The sequence below is a fragment of the Astyanax mexicanus genome, chromosome 20, assembly GCF_023375975.1.
Source record: "Astyanax mexicanus isolate ESR-SI-001 chromosome 20, AstMex3_surface, whole genome shotgun sequence".
Taxonomy (NCBI): domain Eukaryota; kingdom Metazoa; phylum Chordata; class Actinopteri; order Characiformes; family Acestrorhamphidae; genus Astyanax; species Astyanax mexicanus.
In genome coordinates this window covers 23,102,222-23,123,773 of record NC_064427.1, presented here as the reverse complement: position 1 = coordinate 23,123,773, position 21,552 = coordinate 23,102,222, and the positions used below count along the sequence as shown (strand labels likewise).

Here is a 21,552-nt window from a genome sequence, read left to right as displayed (position 1 = left end):
ACCACTCCTTGCTGCCCTGCAGAGAACAACAGGTTCAATGTTCAGTTTTACAGTGTTAAATATGTCAGGTCAAAAAAGACTTTCTTTATTTTATATTTTTTTTATAAAAACAAGTATTTATGTTAAGTGAAATCAAGAAAGACCATATTTTATTTTTTATAAAAAAAAATATTTATGTTAAGTTAAATCAAGAGAAATTGTCTTTTAATTTGTATTGGCAAAACTGGTTATAATGTTTATGTTAAGGCGGCGGGAGGTGGTGTCTGCAGCTGCTGAAAGTAACTAATAAAGTAACTTGTAAAGTAACTTAGTTACTTTTAAAATCAAGTAATCCATAAAGTAACTAAGTTACTTTTTAAAGGAGTAATCAGTAATCGGATTACTTTTTCAAAGTAACTATACCATCACTGCAGATGATGAATGTAAAGTAGTGTGTATGTGTGAATTATTAAAGAGCTCATATCCTACATTTTTCCTGTATTGTGTTTTCCTGCGATGTCCTGAGATAATCCATCCCATGCAGCCTGAACATTCTCACACAGTTCCTGCTGATTTTGCGATAGGGGTGGATGGAAGTGTTGACGTAATTGCTGGCATCTAATAGCATCCCACACATTTTCTCAAGCTATCTTAAGATAGCTCTAGACCAGGAGATCGCCAGTTCGAATCATGTTCATGTAGCTTGCCATCAGCTGCCGGAGCCCTGAGAGAGAACAGTTGGCCTTGCTCTCTCTGGGTGGGTAGATGGCTCCAAAGGGTGATGTTGATCAGCACAAGCTGTCTGTGAGCTGATGTATCAGTACCGAGTTGCTGCCCTTACCTCCGAGTACGCTTTGATGCTACTCGGTAATGCTACATCAGCAGCAGTTTAAAAGAAAAAATTCTTATTTTCTTTATTTACTGCTCTTTTTTCCCTTCACTCAGTCCCTCTTTTTCTATGTTTCTCTTTGCTGTTCTTTATTTACTTTCATTCTCTCACTGCTTCATTTCTCTTCTTCTTTTCACTTACTAACAGTTTCTTTTTTTCTTTTTCTATTTCTATAAGCAGAATGGAAGCAGGTCATCTTCAGTAGCGAATCCTGCTGTTGTCTGTCAGAGTGAAAAGGACTGTTACTATCAGGGGACTGGTTTGGTGAAATCCGGCACCTTTAAATGATGAATTAATGATGTTGGCTAATGTGTTTTGTCCCTGGTAATTAAATACATTTTTAAAAAAGTCATGTTATGTTTATGTCATATTTTCATTTGTCATTTTACATCACAAAATCAGAGCATTTATATGTGGATAAGTGTTTGCTGGTCAGTGGTGTTAAAGTGAAGTTCTCTGACACTGTTGTGCGTGTTTAGCTTCCAGCTTCGATTTTCCAAAATATGCTGTGAGTTAATGGAAGTGGAAAATCACTGAAACGACCTGCTTCTGAAAGAGGAAATCTTCTTCTCCAAATGGCAAAACCCCACTGTGTGTCTGTTCCTCTACAGACTCTAATGTTCCTCTACAGCTTCTATTACTCCTCTACACCTCCTAACGCTCCTCCACAGCTCCTAACGCTCCTCTGCAGCTCCTAATGCTCCTCTGCAGCTCCTAATGCTCCTCCACAGCTCCTAATGCTCCTCTGCAGCTCCTTATGCTCCTCCACAGCTCCTAATGTTCCTCTGCAGCTCTTAATGCTCCTCCACAGCTCCTAATGCTCCTCCACAGCTCCTAATGCTCCTCTGCAGCTCCTAATGCTCCTACACAGCTCTTAACGCTCCTCCACAGCTCCTAATGCTCCTACACAGCTCCTAACGCTCCTCCACAGCTCCTAATGCTCCTCCACAGCTCTTAACGCTCCTCCACAGCTCCTAAAGGTCCTCCACAGCTCCTAATGTTCCTCTACAGCTCCTAACGCTCCTCTACATGTCCTAATGCTCCTTCACAGCTCCTAATGTTCCTGTACAGCTCCTAATGCTCCTCCACAGGTCCTAACGCTCCTCCACAGCTCCTAATGTTCCTCTACAACTCCTAATGCAGGGGACTCTGAATATGGACTCTTTGTTACTTCTTTTGGATATATATATATTTTTATTTCCTTCACTCAGTCCCTCTTGTTTCTTATTTTTCTTTTTTGCTGTTCTTTTTTTAGTATATTTTAAAAGAGTTTTTTTATTTTAATTTAATTTATTTTGATTTCTTTATTTTTACTTTTTTATACTAATGTTTTATATTTTGATTCTTACGTTCTTAATTCATTATCAATATTTTAATCATTTCTTATCATTCTTATCATTTATTTATTTTGTATTTTGTAAATTCTCTAACTTTTTGTGTTAATTTTTTTTACATATATATTTTATTCATATATTTTAAATCGATTTAAATTGATTTAAAATTAGTATTTATTTTATTTATTATTTTTAACCGTTTTATTCATTATTATTTCTAATTTCTTATTAAATGTTTTTTTTAAACCCTTTGATGCTGTAAATGCTTGACAACATTATAAACGAGGGTCACCCTCAATATTTTCCCAAGAGAAAAATAAAGGTTTATTCTTTCACTGCCTCACTGTTTTTTTTTCTTTTCACTTACTAACTGTTTTTTTCTTTACTTCTTCCATCTTTTTTCTTCTTTTTTTTGTTGCTCTTTTTTTTAATCTCACTCTTACTTTGTTTCTATTTTCCCCTTACACTTTCTCTCTTCTTTCTTTTTTTTTCTAGAATCATCATTGATCATTTATTTATAATTAATATTTTAGTAATTTATCTGCTGCAGGTGTAAAGGGTGATGACGTGTATGTCACGGTCAGTGTGTCTCAAAATACAATGAAAACAACCGGTCAGAAAAAAACAAGTAAAAGATCTGGACTTTCCACCGAAAAAGGAAGCCGTGTCTGAATCTGGTAAACATTATCAGTCCTCCTCCCTCCATCATTCACTCCCTCCTTTCCTCCTCTTTCTCTCTCTCTCTCTCTCTTTCTCTATTCTCTCTCTCTTCGCCAGACAGAAGGCTCCCATCTGAGTGTGAGGGAGAGAGAGAGAGGCAGACAGACATAGGGAAAGAGAGAGAGAGAGAGAGAGAAAGAAAGCTCATATGGGCCGGTTCTGAAGCTGAAGTCTAGCAGGCACATTCTGTGTTTCAGCTGCAGGAAAACTTTTATTCCAGAGAAGATGATGAACTACCTCCTCCTCAGCCTGATCAGTGAGTACAACACCTGAAGTGTGTGTGTGTGTGTGTGTGTGTGTGTTTGTGTGTGTGTGTGTGTGTGTGTGTGTGTGTGCAGTAAGTAAACAGTTGTTGATGTAATATTCATGTGGAAGCAGTGTGCACTGTCTTTTAGTGTGAATGCCTATGCAGGTGTTTGTTGGTACAGTACTGTGCAAATGTTTTAGGCACCTTTGGAAATTTCAGTAAACAATAAGTTTCTTATCTGTGAACTAAGTGTTTATTAGCTCATTAAAACACTAACATTACAATAAATAAAAACAGCAATTTTACAAAAAGCTAAAAAGTTTTCTTTAAAGCATCTCCCAATATCTCCTCATCTGAGTTTAATAGAGTTATTTCTAGTTCTCATCATATTAATCCATAACAGGTTTGGTAAATTACTGGGAAATGTGGTAAATCAGGTGCGCTGCTGACGGAACTGAACATAATATACACATGCTGGCTGAGGAGCATCCAGGAGAAATCTGGAACTACATTTAATTCTTCAGCTCGGCTCACAGGATATAACAAACTAAGTTTAAAGCTAATGTTTATTTGCATCTGTTCAAATCATATGTGGTGTTTTTTCAGGTAAAAACACTCATATTGCTGAGATAAATGGATTAGTGTAATTTGCTTCGGTCTCTTGCACAGCACTGTATGTGTGCACACATGCATGATCAAACGACATAGAGAGAGACATTAAGACAGAGAGAGAGAGAGAGAGAGACATGGACAGAGTGGAAAAAGTGTGTGTGTGTGTTACTGGTGTTATTTATTCTTTCCTGTTGCAGCGGTGGTTCAGGCAGATGTTCTGCCAGGTTCCTGTAGCTTTGAAAGCAGCACCTGTGATTACACCTCTGACCCGGCCGGACTCAGCTGGACATTCAGCCCCACCGGTAACCAACCTCTCAACCTACCGAATCCCTATTATTCACTTCTTAAACCTTCCTAAATACAAATTACATAGTTATTAATATGATTATGTGTCAGTACCGACCCATTTTTTAAAGAGACCACTTAAAAATTGTGAGTTTTTTTTTATTTTACCAAACTGAAAACCTCTGGAATATAATCAAGAGGAAGATGGATGATCACAAGCCATCAAACTAAACTGAACTGCTTGATTTTTGCTCCAGGAGTAAGTAGCATAAAGTTATCCAAAAGCAGTGTGTAAGACTGGTGGAGGAGATCTTGTATTCTTTGCATTATTTGAGGTCTGAAAGTTCTGCATTTTTTTTGTTATTTCAGACATTTCATATTTTCTGCAAATAAATGCTCTAAATGGCAATATTTTTATTTGAAATGTAGGAGAAATCTTGTCTGTAGTTTATAGAAGAAAACAACCATGTTCATTTCACTCAAACATATACCTATAAATAGCAAAATAAATTAAGTACAGGATATAATCGATGAAATAGAAGTGTACCCTGTACCATCATCCCCCCTCCACCCAACTTTACATTTGGCACAATGCAGTCAGAAAAGTATTAGTCTCCTGGCGACCACCAAACCCAGACTCATCCATTGGGTTGCCAGATGGAGAAACATGATTTACTACTCCAGAGAACATGTCTCTATTGCTTTAGAGTCCAGTGACAGCATGCTTTACACTATTGCATCTGATATATTTGGTAACAAGGAAATGTCAGGCATCCTATCACGGTACCACACTGGATTGGCAGCATAGTATATGCAAAACATCTGTGCAAAAGTTCTGAAATGCTTCAACTTTCACTTGAAATGCTTTCACTTTGCAAACACCAATTTTTTAAACCTGTGCCCTATTCACTTTAAAAGTGTACTATTTTAGAGTTTCTCCATTTTCTAGTAATGCACCATAATATATTGGACATGGAATATCCATAATCCTTAAAATTTAAGATTTGTTACTATCAAACCTGGTAAAGCGTGATGGTGACTTTGGAAGAATATGATGTTGTTGATACTGAAGAGCAGCTCACCCACCTGCAGACTCTTCTTTTCATGGGAATACTGATTGCAATGGGAAACATAACATGACCATAGTTTTTCTTGTGAAGTGTCCACAGAAGAGAAGAACAAATTGTGCACAAAACAAAGTGAAAGCTGGGGGGAAATATGGGGATCCATGCTCGGCTAAATGCTAACATTAGCGGCCCGACACTAGCTTTAATAATTTCTTCACTCCATGTGTATTCAATGAGCCATTGTAGTGCCATAAAACAGCTTAACGTTTCCCCCCCCCACAAGCTCTCCTTAAAAGATAAAACAATGTGTTTTGTTCTGAGGCCAAATAACAGGGTAGTAACTAGACTTGTAAATGCCTTCCAAGCCTGCCCAACTAAAGTCAAAGATCAACGTACTCCTAATACATGTGCAATTTATTCCTTCTTTGGCACCATTAAGGCATGGCTGCTTTTTGTCTTTTATGAAAGGTCAAGAAACCCTTGAATTTGAAAATGTCCTTATTGCCAACTTTGCCATGCTTTAAAGAGTTAAAAATAAAAATAAATGTGTACTATGCGTATAATATGAACTACAAAAGATTAAAAACACAAACAAACAACAACAATATTTCATAATTCCAGGCCTTGTTCTGTTTTCTGAATATTTTTATTAGAGGAAACATGTCTGGGATGACTATCATCTGCATAATGTGCTTTCAAGCATCTGGAATGTGTTTTTTTCCTTCAGAATTTATTATAAAGCCTTGTTGTACCCAAACGTGGCACTCAGTGTGTTTATCTGTTGCTTCTGGACCCGTCAATTATTTGTGATTGATTGTATACAGCAGGAAATGGATGGGACGTGTGAAGCTGATTGAAGTGGATCTGAATGTGGGAGTGATATTAGCTCTAGCTTAGCCAGACAGCATTCCAGTGTTTGGATTCTGTTGTGTTTGTGTGTGTGTGTCTGTCTGTCTGTATGTGTGTGTGTGTGTGTGTGTGTGTGTGTCTGCACTCTATGCCTCATTACAAAACGTCAGTCACATATATCTTCTTCTCCTGTCATCACAACATTCTGGACAACATTAAAGCAGTAGTTTGCCAATAATGAGGTTAATGTAGCTAACAAGTATTGGAAGCTTATGCTATACCAATTAGCTTTTCCAAGTGAAAACTAAGTAGATTAAAGTATCGTCGGGCCCTTATACCACCCTTATGGTGTCTGTTTCTAACCGTTAGTGCAGACACATGCACATTTGTGGCCTGCTGAAAGTCATTTTGCAGGGCTCTGTCACTGCTGCTCCTCTCCTTGCACAAAGGAGGAGGTAGCGGTCCTGCTGCTGGGTTGTTGCCCTCCTGCTGCCCCCTCCATGTCTCCTGGTAGCGCCTCCAGCCTCTGGAAACTAGAGCTGGGCGATATGGCCCCAAAAAAATCTTTGATTTTTTCAAAAATAATACGATTTTCGATTTAAATCGATTTTTCCCCTACTAAAATCTCCTAAAAGTCGCTAAATGACGTCATCGCCTAATTTGCATAATACATTTTTTGAAGCTGTAAAGGGTTAACATTGTGAGAGAGAAAAAAGTGAGTAAAAAACACTCCAAATATGTTAGAAATGATACAAATGACCAACTTCTGTTGCTTTTTAAATAGGCAGTCACGTCTCAAAATAATTTGTTTTTGTTTTTGTTTTTGAACTCTGTTTATTGGGGTTTTTCATACACAAATTTACACACCACCACACAATATACAATCACACTAAACATTTCTTCCATAAATAATTTTTTTGCCGTGTTTTTAAATGTTATTATAAGAGTAGTTTTTTATTTTATAATTTTTTTTAGCTTTCTTAAGTTTTCTTTATTTTCAAACCTCTTATAGGCAAATTGTTGAATAGCTTTTTACAAAGAGGCAGACACTGTGGACGAGGTGAGTGACAGGCTACGTGGTGACTGAGACTGTGTGAGTTAAAATCAGTGAGTTTTTTTTTCGTGTCACACTGAAGACACTTTTATATTTATATTTCTGCTCTGTAAATACGGGGCGGGGTCAGTCAGCACGCACAGTGCGGAAGAGGGGGGGGCGGGGCTGCGCGCGGGAGAGAGGGGCGGGGCTAATCTCAGGGGAGCTTCCATGGTGAAAATTAAAACTCAGAGAAAATCGATTTTCATAAAAACACATGGTCCTTAACTGTAAATTCGAATCGCCCAGCTCTACTGGAAACTTTGCTGACAGACACAGCAAACCATCTTGCCACAGCTCAAATCCATGTGTCATCCTGAATGAGCTGCACTACCTGAGCCACTTGTTGTAGAGTGTGTCTCGTGCTACCACGAGTTTGAAACCACCACCAGCATTCAAGAGTGACCAAAACATCAGCCAGAAAGCATAGAAGTGGTCTGTGGTCCCCACCTGCAAAACCACTGCTTTATTGAGTGTGTCTTGCTAATTGCTAATAATTTCCACCTGTTGCTTGTTCCATTTGCACAACAGCAGGTAAAATCAGTGTTGCTTCCTAGGTGGACAGTTTAATTTCACAGAAGTTTGATTAGCTTGGAATGATATTGTGTTGTTTAAGTGTATTTGTATATATTTAAATATACTGTGCTGCAATTTTTAGTGCGTTAAAAATGTAAATTAAATTTTTTTTTTAATTAGTAGTAGTAATTTAATTTACTGTACTTTAAGTGTACCAGTGTAACAGTTGTTTTTAACGCACTTTGCTAAAAAATGTACAAAAATATATTTGGAAATTAATATTTTAGAAGTATATTGAATTCCATTAAAATAAAAGTTCATAACAACTTCATAGTAATCATTTTTTTAATACACTATAATGTACTTTTTTTTAAGAAGTAGGATCAAAGTTTACTTTCAAACATTTCATAAAAGCATAATATTAATGTACTTTTAATATATTTTAAGTAAGTACATAAATCTGTAAGTAAATTAACAGCATACTTAGATATTTCTCAATATGTTTTAAGTACAATTAAGTATATATTTTTTTCACCAGGGTTGCCAGACATTGTTTAGACATTAATGTCTGTGTGTTGAGTTATGTTGAAGGCATAGCAAATTTACACTCTTATACAAGCTGTACACTGACTACTTTATATTGTTTCGAAGTTTCATATCTTCAGAGCTGTCAAATGAAAAAAAAAAAATTGGACCACCTTTAGCTTTGATTGTGGCTTTACCATTCACTGTGGCATTGTTTTAATAAGCTTCTGCAACGTCACAAGATTTATTTCAATCCAGTGTTGCATTCCTTTTTTTTCACGATCTTGCCGAAGCATTGATGATAGTAGAATCTGACCAATGCACAAAATCTTCTCCAGCACATCCCAAAGATTCTCAATCTCACGGTCCTTGGACCACTCTTTTACAATTCCAGCCCCATGAATCCTGACATTGTTATCTTGGAATAATCAAGAAAAAATCTATTGATGGAATAACCTGGTCTATATTCAGTATATTCAGGTATTCAGCTGATCTCATTCTTTCAGCACATACTGTTGCTGAACCTAGACCTGACCAACTGCAGCATCAACCCCACATCATTTGAAATCTTTCCACAAGCCACACAGTTTTGCTGCTTGACAAAAACCTCTGTTTGCTCCCCTAAGGGCACTTTCTCACCGTGGATGGAAGCCCCCAGGCTGGGCAGGAAAAAGAAAAGGCCGTTCTGGTGGGTCCAGAAGTGGAGCAGCAGGACTGGAACTGCCTCAGGATGGTGTATCAGCTGACAGGCAGCGCCACACTGCAGCTTCAGAGACGCTTGGAGGGGGAGAGTTTTGATCACATGCTGTGGTCGGCTCACAGCCCCTCGGACAGCTGGCTCGTCGCCAGCATAGACCTCCAGAACTCCACCGAACCCTACAAGGTGAGAGACGCGTGGCGGGGAGCTGAATATACGATTGTGTCGTTACTGTTTGTATTACTATATAAATTTGTTTACTTGAATCTTCTTGTTTAGATTGTTATTGAGGGCAGACCTGGATCAGCTGAAGGCAGCAGTGTGTCCATCTTTGAGATCAGCATTTCAGATAAATACTGCATAGGTTAGTGACACATATAACATTTATTAAATGTAAAAAAAGAGGGTGCAAAAAAAGCACGCCTTGCACGGCTCGAAAAGCACAAAAGGCATGAACTAATTCTTTTAATTAGCGCAGAGACTCAGTGAAACGCAGCGACTCGGTTTTGATATGTCAGCTCACAGATGCACTGTGCTGCGGACAACACCCTTTAGTAATGTGGGTATAAAGCGCCATCTACCCACCCGGAGGGAGCGAGGCCAATTTTGCTCCCTCTGAGCGCCAGCAGCTGATGGTCTCTTGCACATTTTGACATGGCGTTAAATTCATACCAAGTAAATTTCTGGGGGCCCCAGGCCAGCTTAGGACTACAGGTAGTTTCTTGGTTTGCCTGACCTTGTTGTTTCCCACTATACTACACCAAGATTTAAACCTTAGCTTTTGACCTGATACCAGACGATCAGAAATAGTAAAATAATAGTATCACTATAAAAATGTTTTTTAGTTTCCAAGAATAAACAGATGGGCTGTGAGGTGGAAAAGGTTGAGAGTCTAAGCCAGGGGTGTCCAAACTTTTTTTGTTGGGGGCCTGAAGGAGAAATATATTTGAAGTCACGGGCCACAGACTCTATAATAAAACAAATAATGAAATATACTACTTTAAATAATACTTTTTTCCTGATTACTTTCCTTTACACAACATTTTACTTGACTAACTATCTTTATTTTTGACAGTGTTGTGTAAACTAAGATTTTTCAAATTGATGTTTAATTTCATGATGTCTCTTAATATTAAACTATTTAATTACGGCAACTTTTAGACTCTTTGGCCCGTTTTTCTGTGCTAGAAATGCGCACCCTCTCAGCTTTTAGACTCTTTGGCCCGTTTTTCTGCGCTAGAAATGCGCATTCTCTCCGCTTTTAGACTCTTTTGCCCCGTTTTTCTGCGCTACAAATGCGCAGAAATGCGCAATCTCTCCGCTTTTAGACTCTTTGCCCAGTTTTTGTGCGCTAGAAATGCGCACCCTCTCCGACTCTTTTGCCCGTTTCTGACACAGTGTTCAAACTTTGAATCTCACATTATAAAAACCTGCTTAACAGCGGGCCGCTCCAAAAAAGGAAACGGGCCGCAAATGGCCCGCGGGCCATAGTTTGGACACCCCTGGTCTAAGCCTTTCTACATGCCACCCCATGCTAAATGTATTGTAAATATACATATGTTAAACATTGAACAAATGTTAGAAATGGAAATTAGACAGGAAGACTTTACTTCTACTAAGGTTAAACAACATTCACAGCGCCATGCAAACAGAAATTCAAGCAACCAGTGGTGAAACTTTAACACAGCCTGCTCTGGATAAGCTCTGTTTTCTAATGAAGACCATGGCAAACCCACATACCGCTCATTTTAGTGGCTGAGGGACTGCAGTGGTGTTGTTGTTGATCAAGAGCCTCTGGTGGTGCAGCATTGAAAACCTCTAACATCTGCTACAGTTTAAACCTAGTTTTGTGTGTTAGTGATTTTCCAAGAGCAATCAGAACTAAATCAGTTAAAGCAAAGTCTCTCACGCCATCAAAATCTCATCAGTATGTTCAAACAAACTGTGTTTTTTCTCTTTTTTTGTTTAAAAGAGTGTGATTTTGAAGAGTCTCATCTGTGTGGCTATACAAATCAGTGGAACAGCAATGTGAACTGGTACGTGGGAAGAGGAGATCCAAATAGCCACACCCACAGTGATGAGCCAGGTGTGTGTTATATAGAGCATGCTGAAACTCTTATTAAAGCTCTGAAAATGACCATTATCAGTGTGTAAACTTCCTTTCTAACACTGCAGTCGAGGTATGTTAACTGTAGACCACTTCACTGCTCAGTATACCATCTTCTACCTACACAGTAAATGAGCTCTGTAGTATTACAGAGTAGAGACTACTCTACTAGCTATTTAACCCTTTCAGACCTGAATGATCTCTAGTGATGGAAAAATGTAAGAGTACTGTTTTCTGTCTGTAATGCACAGAAAAGAATCAAATAAACTAAAATCCATTTTTCCATTGCATTGGAAGCCTGCCTGTAATCTTTTATACCAAACTTTCTGTTTCATAAACAGTAAAAAAAAGTTAACGTAACCCTTCTGCCCTCTGAAAACCTCCTTAACATACTATATTTACTAAGATCTTGCTTTCCTCACCAGGCAATTACATGTACGTGGATTCCGTCCACACCAAGACTCTTAAAGAAGTGGCCAAGCTGGTGTCACCCATGACCATGGTTCCTTTGTCGGGTTGTTTGAGCTTCCAGTACCAGCAGGACCATGTGGACGGTCATCTGTTCTCGGTCTACAGTAGAGACCGGGCTGGACAGTACCAGGAGTTGTGGAGAGCAGACCAACCTGAGAACAATCAGGTGGACTGGGGGACAGAGACTGAGGTCTGGATTCCTGTCCAAGTGGCTCTGAGAGCCCCCTATCCTGTGGAGGTAAGATACAGTATGTCTGTTTTCGCTGCCAGAGCCCTGAGAGAGCACAATTGGCCACAATTGTTCTCGCTGGGTGGGTAGATGGCACTCTTTCCCCTTATTACTCCTAGGCATAAAATTATTCAAAAGCAGTGTGTAAGACTGGTGAAGGAGAACATGCTAAGATGCATGAAAACTGTGATTAAAAACCAGGGTTCTCCCAACAAATATTATTTTCTGAACTCTTAAAACTTTATAAATATGAACTTGTTTTTTTGCATTATTTGAGTTCTGAAAGCTCTGTGTCTTTTTTTTTTGTTATTTCAGACATTTCTAATTTTCGATTTTCTGCAAATTAATGCTCTTAATGACAATATTTTTGGGGGGAATTTGGGAGAAATGTTGTTTATGGAAAAAAACAACAATGTTCATTTTACTCAAACATATACCTATAAATAGCAAATTCAGAGAAACTGTTTCAGAAACTGAACTTGTCTCTTAACTATTTTCCCAGAGCTGTATATGGTTGTAGTAGAAGTTGCTGGTGATGGGGGTGTGGGCTTGGTGCTACCCTCCTGGACAGGAGTTTATGCAGGGTGGGAGGTCTGTTGTTGAGTTTTGGAACTCAAAATAAAATCTTTATAGTTGCCACAGAAATGGTTACCCTGTCAGACAATAACGAGTATCTGGTGCAGTGCTGCAGTTTATGGTTGCAGAGTTCTTTTTCATTAGAAAAAATAATCATGATAGGAATGAGAACAGAAGGCTGGAGAGAGGAAAAATAACAGGAAAAGAACAGAATAGAAATGAGAAGAAAGCAAGAAAGCAGAAAGGATCAAAGAAAAATGGAATTAATAAAAAGAGATACCATCTGAAAACAACCCTGAGAGAAAACAGACTGGGCAGAATCTGCATTTAAAATGGGCTTTTCTCTGTCCGGCTACATCAGTACAGGATGGGAACACATGACCTCCATCTGTGAGCATGTCTGCAAGATGTGTATTTCTGTGGCATATAGGGGTTTTTTTTATACTGCGTGTCTCTGTATGTGTGTGTTTGAGCCTCCAGGTGGTATTTGAAGTGTCGTTCAACAGTCCGAAAGGAGGCCGCGTGTTTCTGGATGATATTTCCTTTTCTCCAGAGTTCTGCAGTGAAGAAACAGGTGCTGTAAATCTAAAGTCTGGAATCAAAAGCCAAATCAGAAATCTGATTTTCATTAAATTCAGTTAAAAACACTTATTTTAACTTGTTTCTCAGAACCCACGTTCGACCCGAAGGTGGCGGACTGTGATTTTGAGCGGGGCTTCTGCCGGTACACTCAGCGAGCAGCAGACGCAGCACTGTGGAGGAGAGTATCTGTGCAGCCGAACATCTACAGAACAGGAGATCACACCACAGGAACAGGTGCTGGAATGGGTCTGAGTGCTGGGGAATCTACATTGCTTTATTGTTGTATCCAGTGTGGGGCCTGTGGTGTTGCTTAGTTTTTTCTAAGTGGTTGCTGTGGTGTTGTTTTATGGTTGCTATAGTCTCCAAAGTGCTTGGTATAGTTCAGCTAGGTAGTTGTGTTATTGCTAAAGTAGTTCCAAAGTAGTATTTCTAAGCATTTGCTAGGTTGCTGCTATGGTAACACAGGTGTTTGCTATGGTGTTTCTAAGTGGCTGCTATGTTGTGGTGGGTGCATTCTATGGTGTTGTTAGGTGGCTGGCATTGTATCCTGGTAATTGTTATGGCATTCGTAGTTGGTTGCTATGGTGTTGCTAAGTAGTTGGTGAGGTACCACTGGAGGTTGCTGTGGTGGTGCTAGGTAATTGTTATGGTGAAGCAAATATACAGTCTAACCTAATAGCAACCTATGTAAAGTTATTAAAGTGCATATTATATTGTTATACATACTAAGAAAAATAAGTACAGATTTGTACAAAGCTTGTCGCTGTGGCTATACCTTATATTGAGGTACAACAAAGTACCTTTCAGTGAAAGTACTTTTTTGTACCCATGTTTTTTGTGCTAGTAAAGATTATAAAGATTATAAGCATCATTATCAACTGAATATGTGTCCAGAACTTGATGATCCAAAATTGTCTGGCTTTCAAATGAAAAATGTGCAATTAAAATAAATATTGTTTATTAGGACAGTGAGACAGAATACAGAATGTACCTTTTGGCTGATTAAATGGTACAAATCTGTACTTATTGCTGTTTGGAATGACTTTGTACTTCAAAGGGAACACATCTGACCCTGTAAAGAAGACCAATATTGTACCTTTGAGGGTACAATTATGAAGAGTGTACCTTTGAGTACAAAAAAGTACTCAAATCGTACCTCTGTTTTTTAGAGTGTATATCAAATGTTCAAATCAAATAATAATAGCTTCTTATTTCACAACTGCATTATAATATTTTCAGAAATCCCTAAGTTTAATATTATATAAGATAAACAAGAATAAAGACATGTATCTCTATAAATTACACACAAACACGATGACTTCAACTTCAACTGCAACAAACACAGCTGTGTAATTGTGTAATGTTTAGAGGCAATGCAGCACAGAATTCAGAATTAGATAATTCTGCATTTTTCTGTCCAAACAGGTTCGTTCTTGCTGGCAAATTCAGGCTTCACAATGCAGTCTGGCTACGTCAGCCGGCTCTACGGCCCGCCGCTGCCAGGGAACCAGAAGTACTGCCTGAGGTTCTTCTACTCTCTCAGGGGCTTCAGTAAAACGGGCCAAGCGCTGGCTGTGTATCTGTACGACACAGCTGGACCAAAACAAGACGAAATATGGGCCCAGAGTGAGAAGACCAGAGATGCCTGGATACAAACTGAACTATCTATCCAGAGTCAGAAGACTACTCAGGTTAAGTTTATAGAGATTCAAATATGGCCACATTTAAATACTTCACGTTTTTAAAATAATAAATATGCAATTTAACAATTAGGAACCTACATGGTCAGCGTGGCTGTCATTCAGGCTTTATAACAGATATTATTTAAGCAATAATATACAAGAGGAAATGCTATAATGTGTAATATTGGCATTGGCAGTATTTCAAGTTATACCACAAACCTCAAGTGTATTTTTGCGATTATCCCACAGTTCCATTATCACTGTTTATTGAAAGATTTTGAGTTAAAGAGGACGAGAAAACGCAATCTGTTTGTTTATAAAAACTCCGCAAGTTAAAATAGTTCCATTGCTGCTCTGTTTGGCTTGTAAGCGCTGCATCGTTGCTAGGTTACCTGTATATGGCCGAGTAATGGAGAGCTTCGGTTACAGTGCATTACCTGCTGATAACAGCTTTCATAGAATGCATCTCAGTCAATCTCATCACAGGGTCGGAACTAACTGTGGAATAATAGGGTTTAAATTACACACATTGCTTTTTAATAAGGCGCGAAGGTAAAGCAAGCTGACCACCTTTTACTGGAGCCAAGATTATTAATTATGATCTAATAAACTCACTTTGATGATCAGCACAATTAAAAAAATAGGATAAGGAGATGACAGTAACAACGACAGGAATGTGGCAGTTTATAAATTATACAGAGTTTATTTTAAAATAAAGGAATTCTTGAATTTCACATACATTTAGACCACTGTTTGTGACATTTTGACAAAATATAAATATTTGGTGGTGTATTCATATATAAATAGATAAAACTACAGCCATGGGGAGCTTCGGTTACAGTGCATTATCAGCTGATAACGGCACTCATAGAACGCCTCTCAGCCAATCATACTGCAGGGTCAGAACTAACTGTGGTATAAATCAAAGTAAATACCAGTAATAGTTAAATTAACCTAAAAATTATAGTTAAGATTAAAAAAGCAATATTTTTTTATCCAAATTTCACAAACACTTTACATCAGTGTCCCAGTTTCATTTTTACAGCATAAACAAGATCTTTGAAACTGACTCAGACTGCTTTATTCTGAATCTCATTAAAACAAATATGCTGCCCTAGGTATATAAAAACAAACAAACAAGAGAACAGTGACTCATCTTCCCTATTATCTTCTATTACAATGCTTTATAATCTGTATCCATTACCTCACATATCAAAGAGCGGCCACTGTCTGAGCTCAGACGGTTCAGAACAGTGTAGATTAGAAACAGGCTGGCAGACTGTCATACTTCTGTTACCACTTACCTTCTTCTCTTCTGAGTCTGACTCAGCCCCGTAACATCTGTCCGTATGACAGGCCTTCATATGTTTCTCTGTGTTTTTTTAATGGGTTTAGAAAATAAGCGAATGCCGTGAGGACCAGCAGAAAATACTGGAGAAAAATAGAACAAATATACATAAAAATGCGTACAATACAAATCGAATGATATGATTCCATCTCTCTTTTTCCCGTTGAAGGTGGTGTTCGTCAGCACGTGTAAAAGCTTCTGGACGTGTGGCTATGTTGGCCTTGATGACATTACTGTCAGTCTTGGGGATTGTGAGCTCCAATTAGGTGACGTATCCATTACAAACAAATCCTTTAATTAGTCATATAATATACAGTACTGTGCAGAGCCCACAAATAATACATTTAATACAAATACTACAACAAATTCTACATTCTGCAGCATCAAGAAAATAATACAGTTAAATACAGTATTTAACACATGGTTAAAAAAAGACTCAGCTGCTGTCGTGCTTTTCAGGTGACTAGTTTTTGAGTATGATGTACAGTACCAATCAAAAATTTGGACATAGTTTAGTGTTTTTTCATTATTCTCATAATTGTCTGTATTGTAAATTAATAATAAAGTCTAATAAAGAATGTGTTTTATATTTTAGATTCTTCAAAGTAGCACCTCTGACATAGGTGTAATAGGAGGAATGGCGGTGCTCTCGTGTCTGTGCCGGAGCTCCTCTGAGCTCAAACCAGACTCTGTAATTTTCCTAGGCGGCTGCAACCATCGCTCGCGAGAACTGCAACCTGCTTTCCGTCCTGTAGTTCTAACAGTTCTACAAGAACTACTGGTTCATTCTTTACGAACTAACCTACAGACCCTCTGGCAGAAGCTGGAAAGAGACCGAATATGTTGGTGAAAGCCAGAAAACGAGAAAGAGAAACTAATCAGGCTGAAATATTTATTACACTCTGCAACTGTAGGGGGAGCCCACAAGCACAAAATCTCAATCCCACCTAGTGGAACTTTAATGCGTTTGAGAGCATCAGTTGTAAAGTTGTGAAGAGGTAGAGTTGGTGTACAGTGAATAGGTCTATTTGAGTTATGTTCTAATCCATATTTGGCAAGAACTACTCAATTAAGTAAAGAAAAAAATAATTTAAGACAGGGGTGTCCAAACTTTTTTTTGTTGGGGGCCAGAAGGAGACATATGTGTTCAGTCATGGGCCACAGACTCTGTAATAAATCAAATAATGAAATATACCACTTTAAATAATACATTTTCTGGATTACTATCATTTACACACCGTTTTACTTGAGTTACCATATGTATTTATCTTTGACAGTGTTGTGTAAAGTAAGATTTTTCAAACTGACGTGTCGTTTCATAATGTCTCTTAATATTAAACTCCTTAATTACGGCAAATGAAAAAATAGTCATAGAAATTTTCTGCATTCGGTGTCTGTTTACCGTTTTTTTGGAGCTGCCATGTTCTCCCAAAAGCTCAGGAACATTAGTATAGGCATAATGAAGGAAGGAAAGGAGATGAGGAGCGTTTTAGATTGGGTTTGTGTGATAGCGACACCTAGAGTTCAAACTTTGAATCTCACATTTTAAAAACCTGCTTAATAACGAGCCAACTTTTATTTTATTTTTAAAATACCTCATGGGCCATTCCAAAAAAGGAAATGGGCTGTAGTTTGTACACCCTTGCTTTTAGAAATTAAGGTCAGTCAATTTAAAATCTTTCAAGAACTTTGTACGTATCCTTAAGTGCAGTTGAAAGACCATCAAAACCATTATGATGAAATTGGCACTCATCAGGACCACGCCAGGAGTAAAAGAGCAAGAGTTTGTCTGTTGTACAGTATAAGTTCATCAGAGTTACCAACCTCAGAAACAGCAAATTAACATCTCCCCAGATAAGAGCACCTAAATTCTTCACAGAGTATTTTGGTTTGTTTAAAACAGTTTTTAGTTATTACATGGCTCCTTATGGGTTTCTTCATAGTCTGGATCACTTTACTATTTATTTACAAAAATAAATAAATAAATAAAAACATAAAAACATTGAATGAGAAGGTGTGTCCAAACTTTTGACTGTATTGTGTACTGTATAACATGTAGGCTCTGAGCACAGTACTGTATACTGAATAACACAACACTCAAATAAGCAACATTAACATGGTCTTGATCATTACAGGACCTCCTTCTCATCCTTCTCACTGTAACTTCGAGACTGGACTGTGTGGCTACACACAGGACAAACACGGTGATGAAGCAGACTGGGTTCTGGCTAAAGGCCCGACACCAACATCCTACACAGGACCAATAGGAGATCACACAACTGGAGTTGGTCTGTTATCCATTTTTTGATTAAACACTCAGATATATAAACATCTCTGGAAAAAATATTAAAGGTCACCTTCCGCGAAAATCCGATTTTTCTTGTTTTTTGTGGAATACAGTAGGTCTCTCTGAGTTGAATGTGTACACCTGCACATTAAACTGTTTTGCAGCCCCCATTGTCTGCAGGAGCTAAGCAAAGAAATCCCCCCTCCCCCCCTCGGGTGAATTTTGAATTATCTTTCTGCCTACGTAGGCAGAAACTCACAGACCAGCCCACCTTGGCTCGAGAAACTCCCAGAGGCGGAGCTGAAGCGACGCAACATCACCGCTCATCAGTTAGGAGGTGGGAGGCAGTGAGCGGCAGAGCGGTGGAGGGGCGTCGCAGTGCTCCTAGCCAATCAGAGGAGAGATATTTGCATGCTGTTTGCATGTATGAATATTCATGAGCAAAGCTGGAATCCGGTCATTTTGGACACACCCCTAAAACAGTCCATTAAAAAAGAGCTATACAGAGACACCTGAGCACTTTTTTTTTACAAAAACGGCTCACATGTCATTCATTCAAACTAGAGACCACAACTAGACATTTTAAAATGAAAGAAAAAACGACGGAAGGTGAGCTTTAAGAGACCACTTTAGTTTCTGAATCAGTTTTCTCTGATTTTGCTATTTGTAGGTATATATTTGAGTAAAAATGAACATTGTTGTTTTATTTATTAACAATATGGCCAACATTACTCCCAAATTCCAAATACAAATATTGTCATTTAGAGCATATTTTTGCAGAAAATGAGAAATGGCTGAAATAACAAAAAAGATGCAAAGCTTTCAGACCTCAAATAAAGCAAAGAAGTAGATCTTCAAAAAGAAGTTCATCTTCATAAAGTTTTAAGAGTTCAGAAAGCAATATTTGGTGGAATAACCCTGGTTTTTAATCACAGTTTTCATGTGTCTTGTCATGTTCTCCTCCACCAGTCTTACACACTGCTTTTTGGATAACTTTATTCCACTCCTGGTGCAAAAATTCAAGCAGTTCATCTTGGTTTGATGGCTTGTGATTATCCATTTACCTCTTGATTATATTCCAGAGCTTTTCAATTTGGTAAAATCAAAGATACTTTTTTCCAGAGCTGTATATATTTCATCTAAATGTTATTAATCATCTTTTTACTGTTTACTCTTAAACCCATTGTTTTGTACTTCAGAATTCTTGCTTGAATTACAGTCCAGTCTGTTTTTCTCATCCAAGGTCACTATTTGCACATCGAGGCCTCCCAGATGTTTGCAGGCCACAGAGCGCGTCTGGTCTCCAGCGTTCTCCGCGGTTCTAAAGGTCCACAGTGCCTGCAGTTCTTTTACCATATGTACGGCTCTGGCACAGGAACGCTGAGCGTCCTGCTGAGCTCAGATCTAGAGGAAGAAGACAGGGTCCTGTGGGTGCACAGCGGAGAACAGGGCATCTCCTGGGTTAGAGCATCAGTGAGCTACCAGTATGATCATTCACACCAAGTAAGAAAACTTAGTTACCCACAATCCACCAGTGTTCATACTTTCAAAGAGATCTTATTTTCATGTAATTGTTACGTATCTTTCTTCTTCTGGTTCAGATCGTTTTTGAAGCTCTCCGGGGGCCGTCTCTACGAAGTGATATTGCGATTGATGACATCATATTTCAAAAGGGACCCTGCAAAGGTATTCCTCGCATTAATGATACACAGATTATAATATGCCTTTTAATCTAAGGTGATATCATGTGATGTCATTCCCAAACTTTAATTATCTCATTTCCACACATAAGGAAATCGTTCCCAAGCCTTAATATTTTGTTCCCACGCATTAGGAATTTGTTCCCAAGCCTTAGTTATCTCGTTCACACGCATTAGGATCTTGTTCACACGCCTTAATTATCTCATTCTAACACATTAGGGTCTTGTTCCCAAGCCTTAATTATGTTGTTCCCACGCATTAGGATCTTGTTCTCAAGCCTTAATAATTTTTTTCCCATACATTAGGATCTCGTTCCCAAGCCTTCATTGTGTTGTTCCCACGCATTAGGATTTTGTTCCAACACCTTAATTATCTCATTCCCACACATTAGGATCTTGTTCTCAAGCCTTAATTATTTTGTTCCCACACATTAGGATTTCAGTTATTAAGTTGGAGCCACGCATTACTTTTTTTTAAACATGATTTCACCATAGGTTCTCCTTTAAGCTTCATTAACAATTCTACCTTTTCTGGCTAGTCTAATATTAGCAATTAGCCTACAGTCAGCTATTGTCTTTTCTCTGGTTAGCATAAGCATTTAGCAATATCTGTTACTGTCCTTTTCTGGTCAGTTTATCTGTATTTTCTAGGCGACAAAAGAAACGAATTTCAGGCATTTACAGCACTTACACATAAAATATAACAACAATATATGAATAGTTTGATGTGTTTGTCTCAATAATACTCAATAATATTAAATGTACAATATTATTCTTGGGCATCTCTAAAACACCCATCAAGGCATTGTAAAAATAATAAACTCTTTCTCTTTCCCTCCCACAGATTCTGACCGGCCAGCATCTGGAGATCTTAACAACATTGAATAAAACATTAAATACAGCACACAGAGGTTAATCGTAATTAACAAAATTTGGGGGAACACTTGAAAAAGAGGAGATGTGTTTTTTGAGTTAGTCAGTCATCCCTGGCTCCTCGCTCTTTGTAACTAACTTGAAAACAAATTTGCTATCTGGATTGGGAGATTAAAGTAGGATTTTACGAGTTTGCTTGTACTATATGATTGCGTCATGATAAAGATTTTTTAATAAAGCTCAGTTCTGCAGTATGTTTGGTTTATACATATCACTGAACTATGGAGTAGATATAGTGTTTATGGAGAATCTTTAATAAAGAGGAAATTATACTGAATTACAAATGTGTTTAAATTCTTTTTAAATACTCTTATTTTATTAGATTTTATTTTTGAACCATTTTCACCATTTCCACCAATGATAAAAAATTGAGTTTAAAACGTGATAAATAAAAAATAAAATGATTATTAAGCATTAGATGATATATGAATGTATCATGATTTCTGGAGGAAAGCTATTGGTGTATAAAATAAGCACCTACCGCCCTCTAGTGAATAAATTGTTTAATACAGTCTATTTCTGTTACATAACTTTAAATGTTGGGAACTCGCCACTAAAATAATATTCCTGCGAGTGCAAAGCAGTAAAGTAAGTCCAGATTATAAAGTCATAAAATTGAATTTTTAACATCGATTTTTTAAACCTCTCTATTAAGTTGAATTTGCGAGAAACTAGTTTTTAAATGTCTTTTTCACTCAAAATGTATATTGTCTTCTATGTTGGAAATCTGTTGGATTTTTATTTTTTTTATTCTGATTTTTTATTAATGATACATTTCAGGTACAGACACTGCTCAGCACATCTTTACCTTATAAAAAGTTCAA

General features: G+C 37.9%; 1 protein-coding gene across 1 annotated transcript; it reads left to right on the top strand.

Moving 5' to 3' along the window:
- The first annotated feature begins 2,954 nt into the window (after positions 1–2,954).
- mamdc2b (MAM domain containing 2b) lies at positions 2,955–21,003 on the top strand. The gene is made up of 14 exons (XM_022687158.2): positions 2,955–3,178; positions 3,979–4,083; positions 8,743–8,999; positions 9,093–9,177; positions 10,786–10,899; positions 11,346–11,629; positions 12,677–12,770; positions 12,866–13,012; positions 14,204–14,469; positions 15,978–16,074; positions 17,944–18,096; positions 19,339–19,598; positions 19,697–19,781; positions 20,640–21,003. Exons 1-14 carry the CDS (start codon positions 3,148–3,150, stop codon positions 20,681–20,683), a joined length of 2,022 nt encoding a protein of 673 aa, XP_022542879.2. The 5' UTR covers positions 2,955–3,147; the 3' UTR covers positions 20,684–21,003.
- The last annotated feature ends 549 nt before the right edge of the window (positions 21,004–21,552 follow it).

Coding starts and splice junctions, on each gene's coding strand:
- mamdc2b (XM_022687158.2), top strand. CDS start 3,148: ATGATGAACTACCTCCTCCTCAGCCTGATCA. Junction 18,097..19,338: donor AGATCACACAACTGGAGTTG/GTCTGTTATCCA, acceptor TTCTCATCCAAG/GTCACTATTTGCACATCGAG. Junction 19,782..20,639: donor TCAAAAGGGACCCTGCAAAG/GTATTCCTCGCA, acceptor TCCCTCCCACAG/ATTCTGACCGGCCAGCATCT.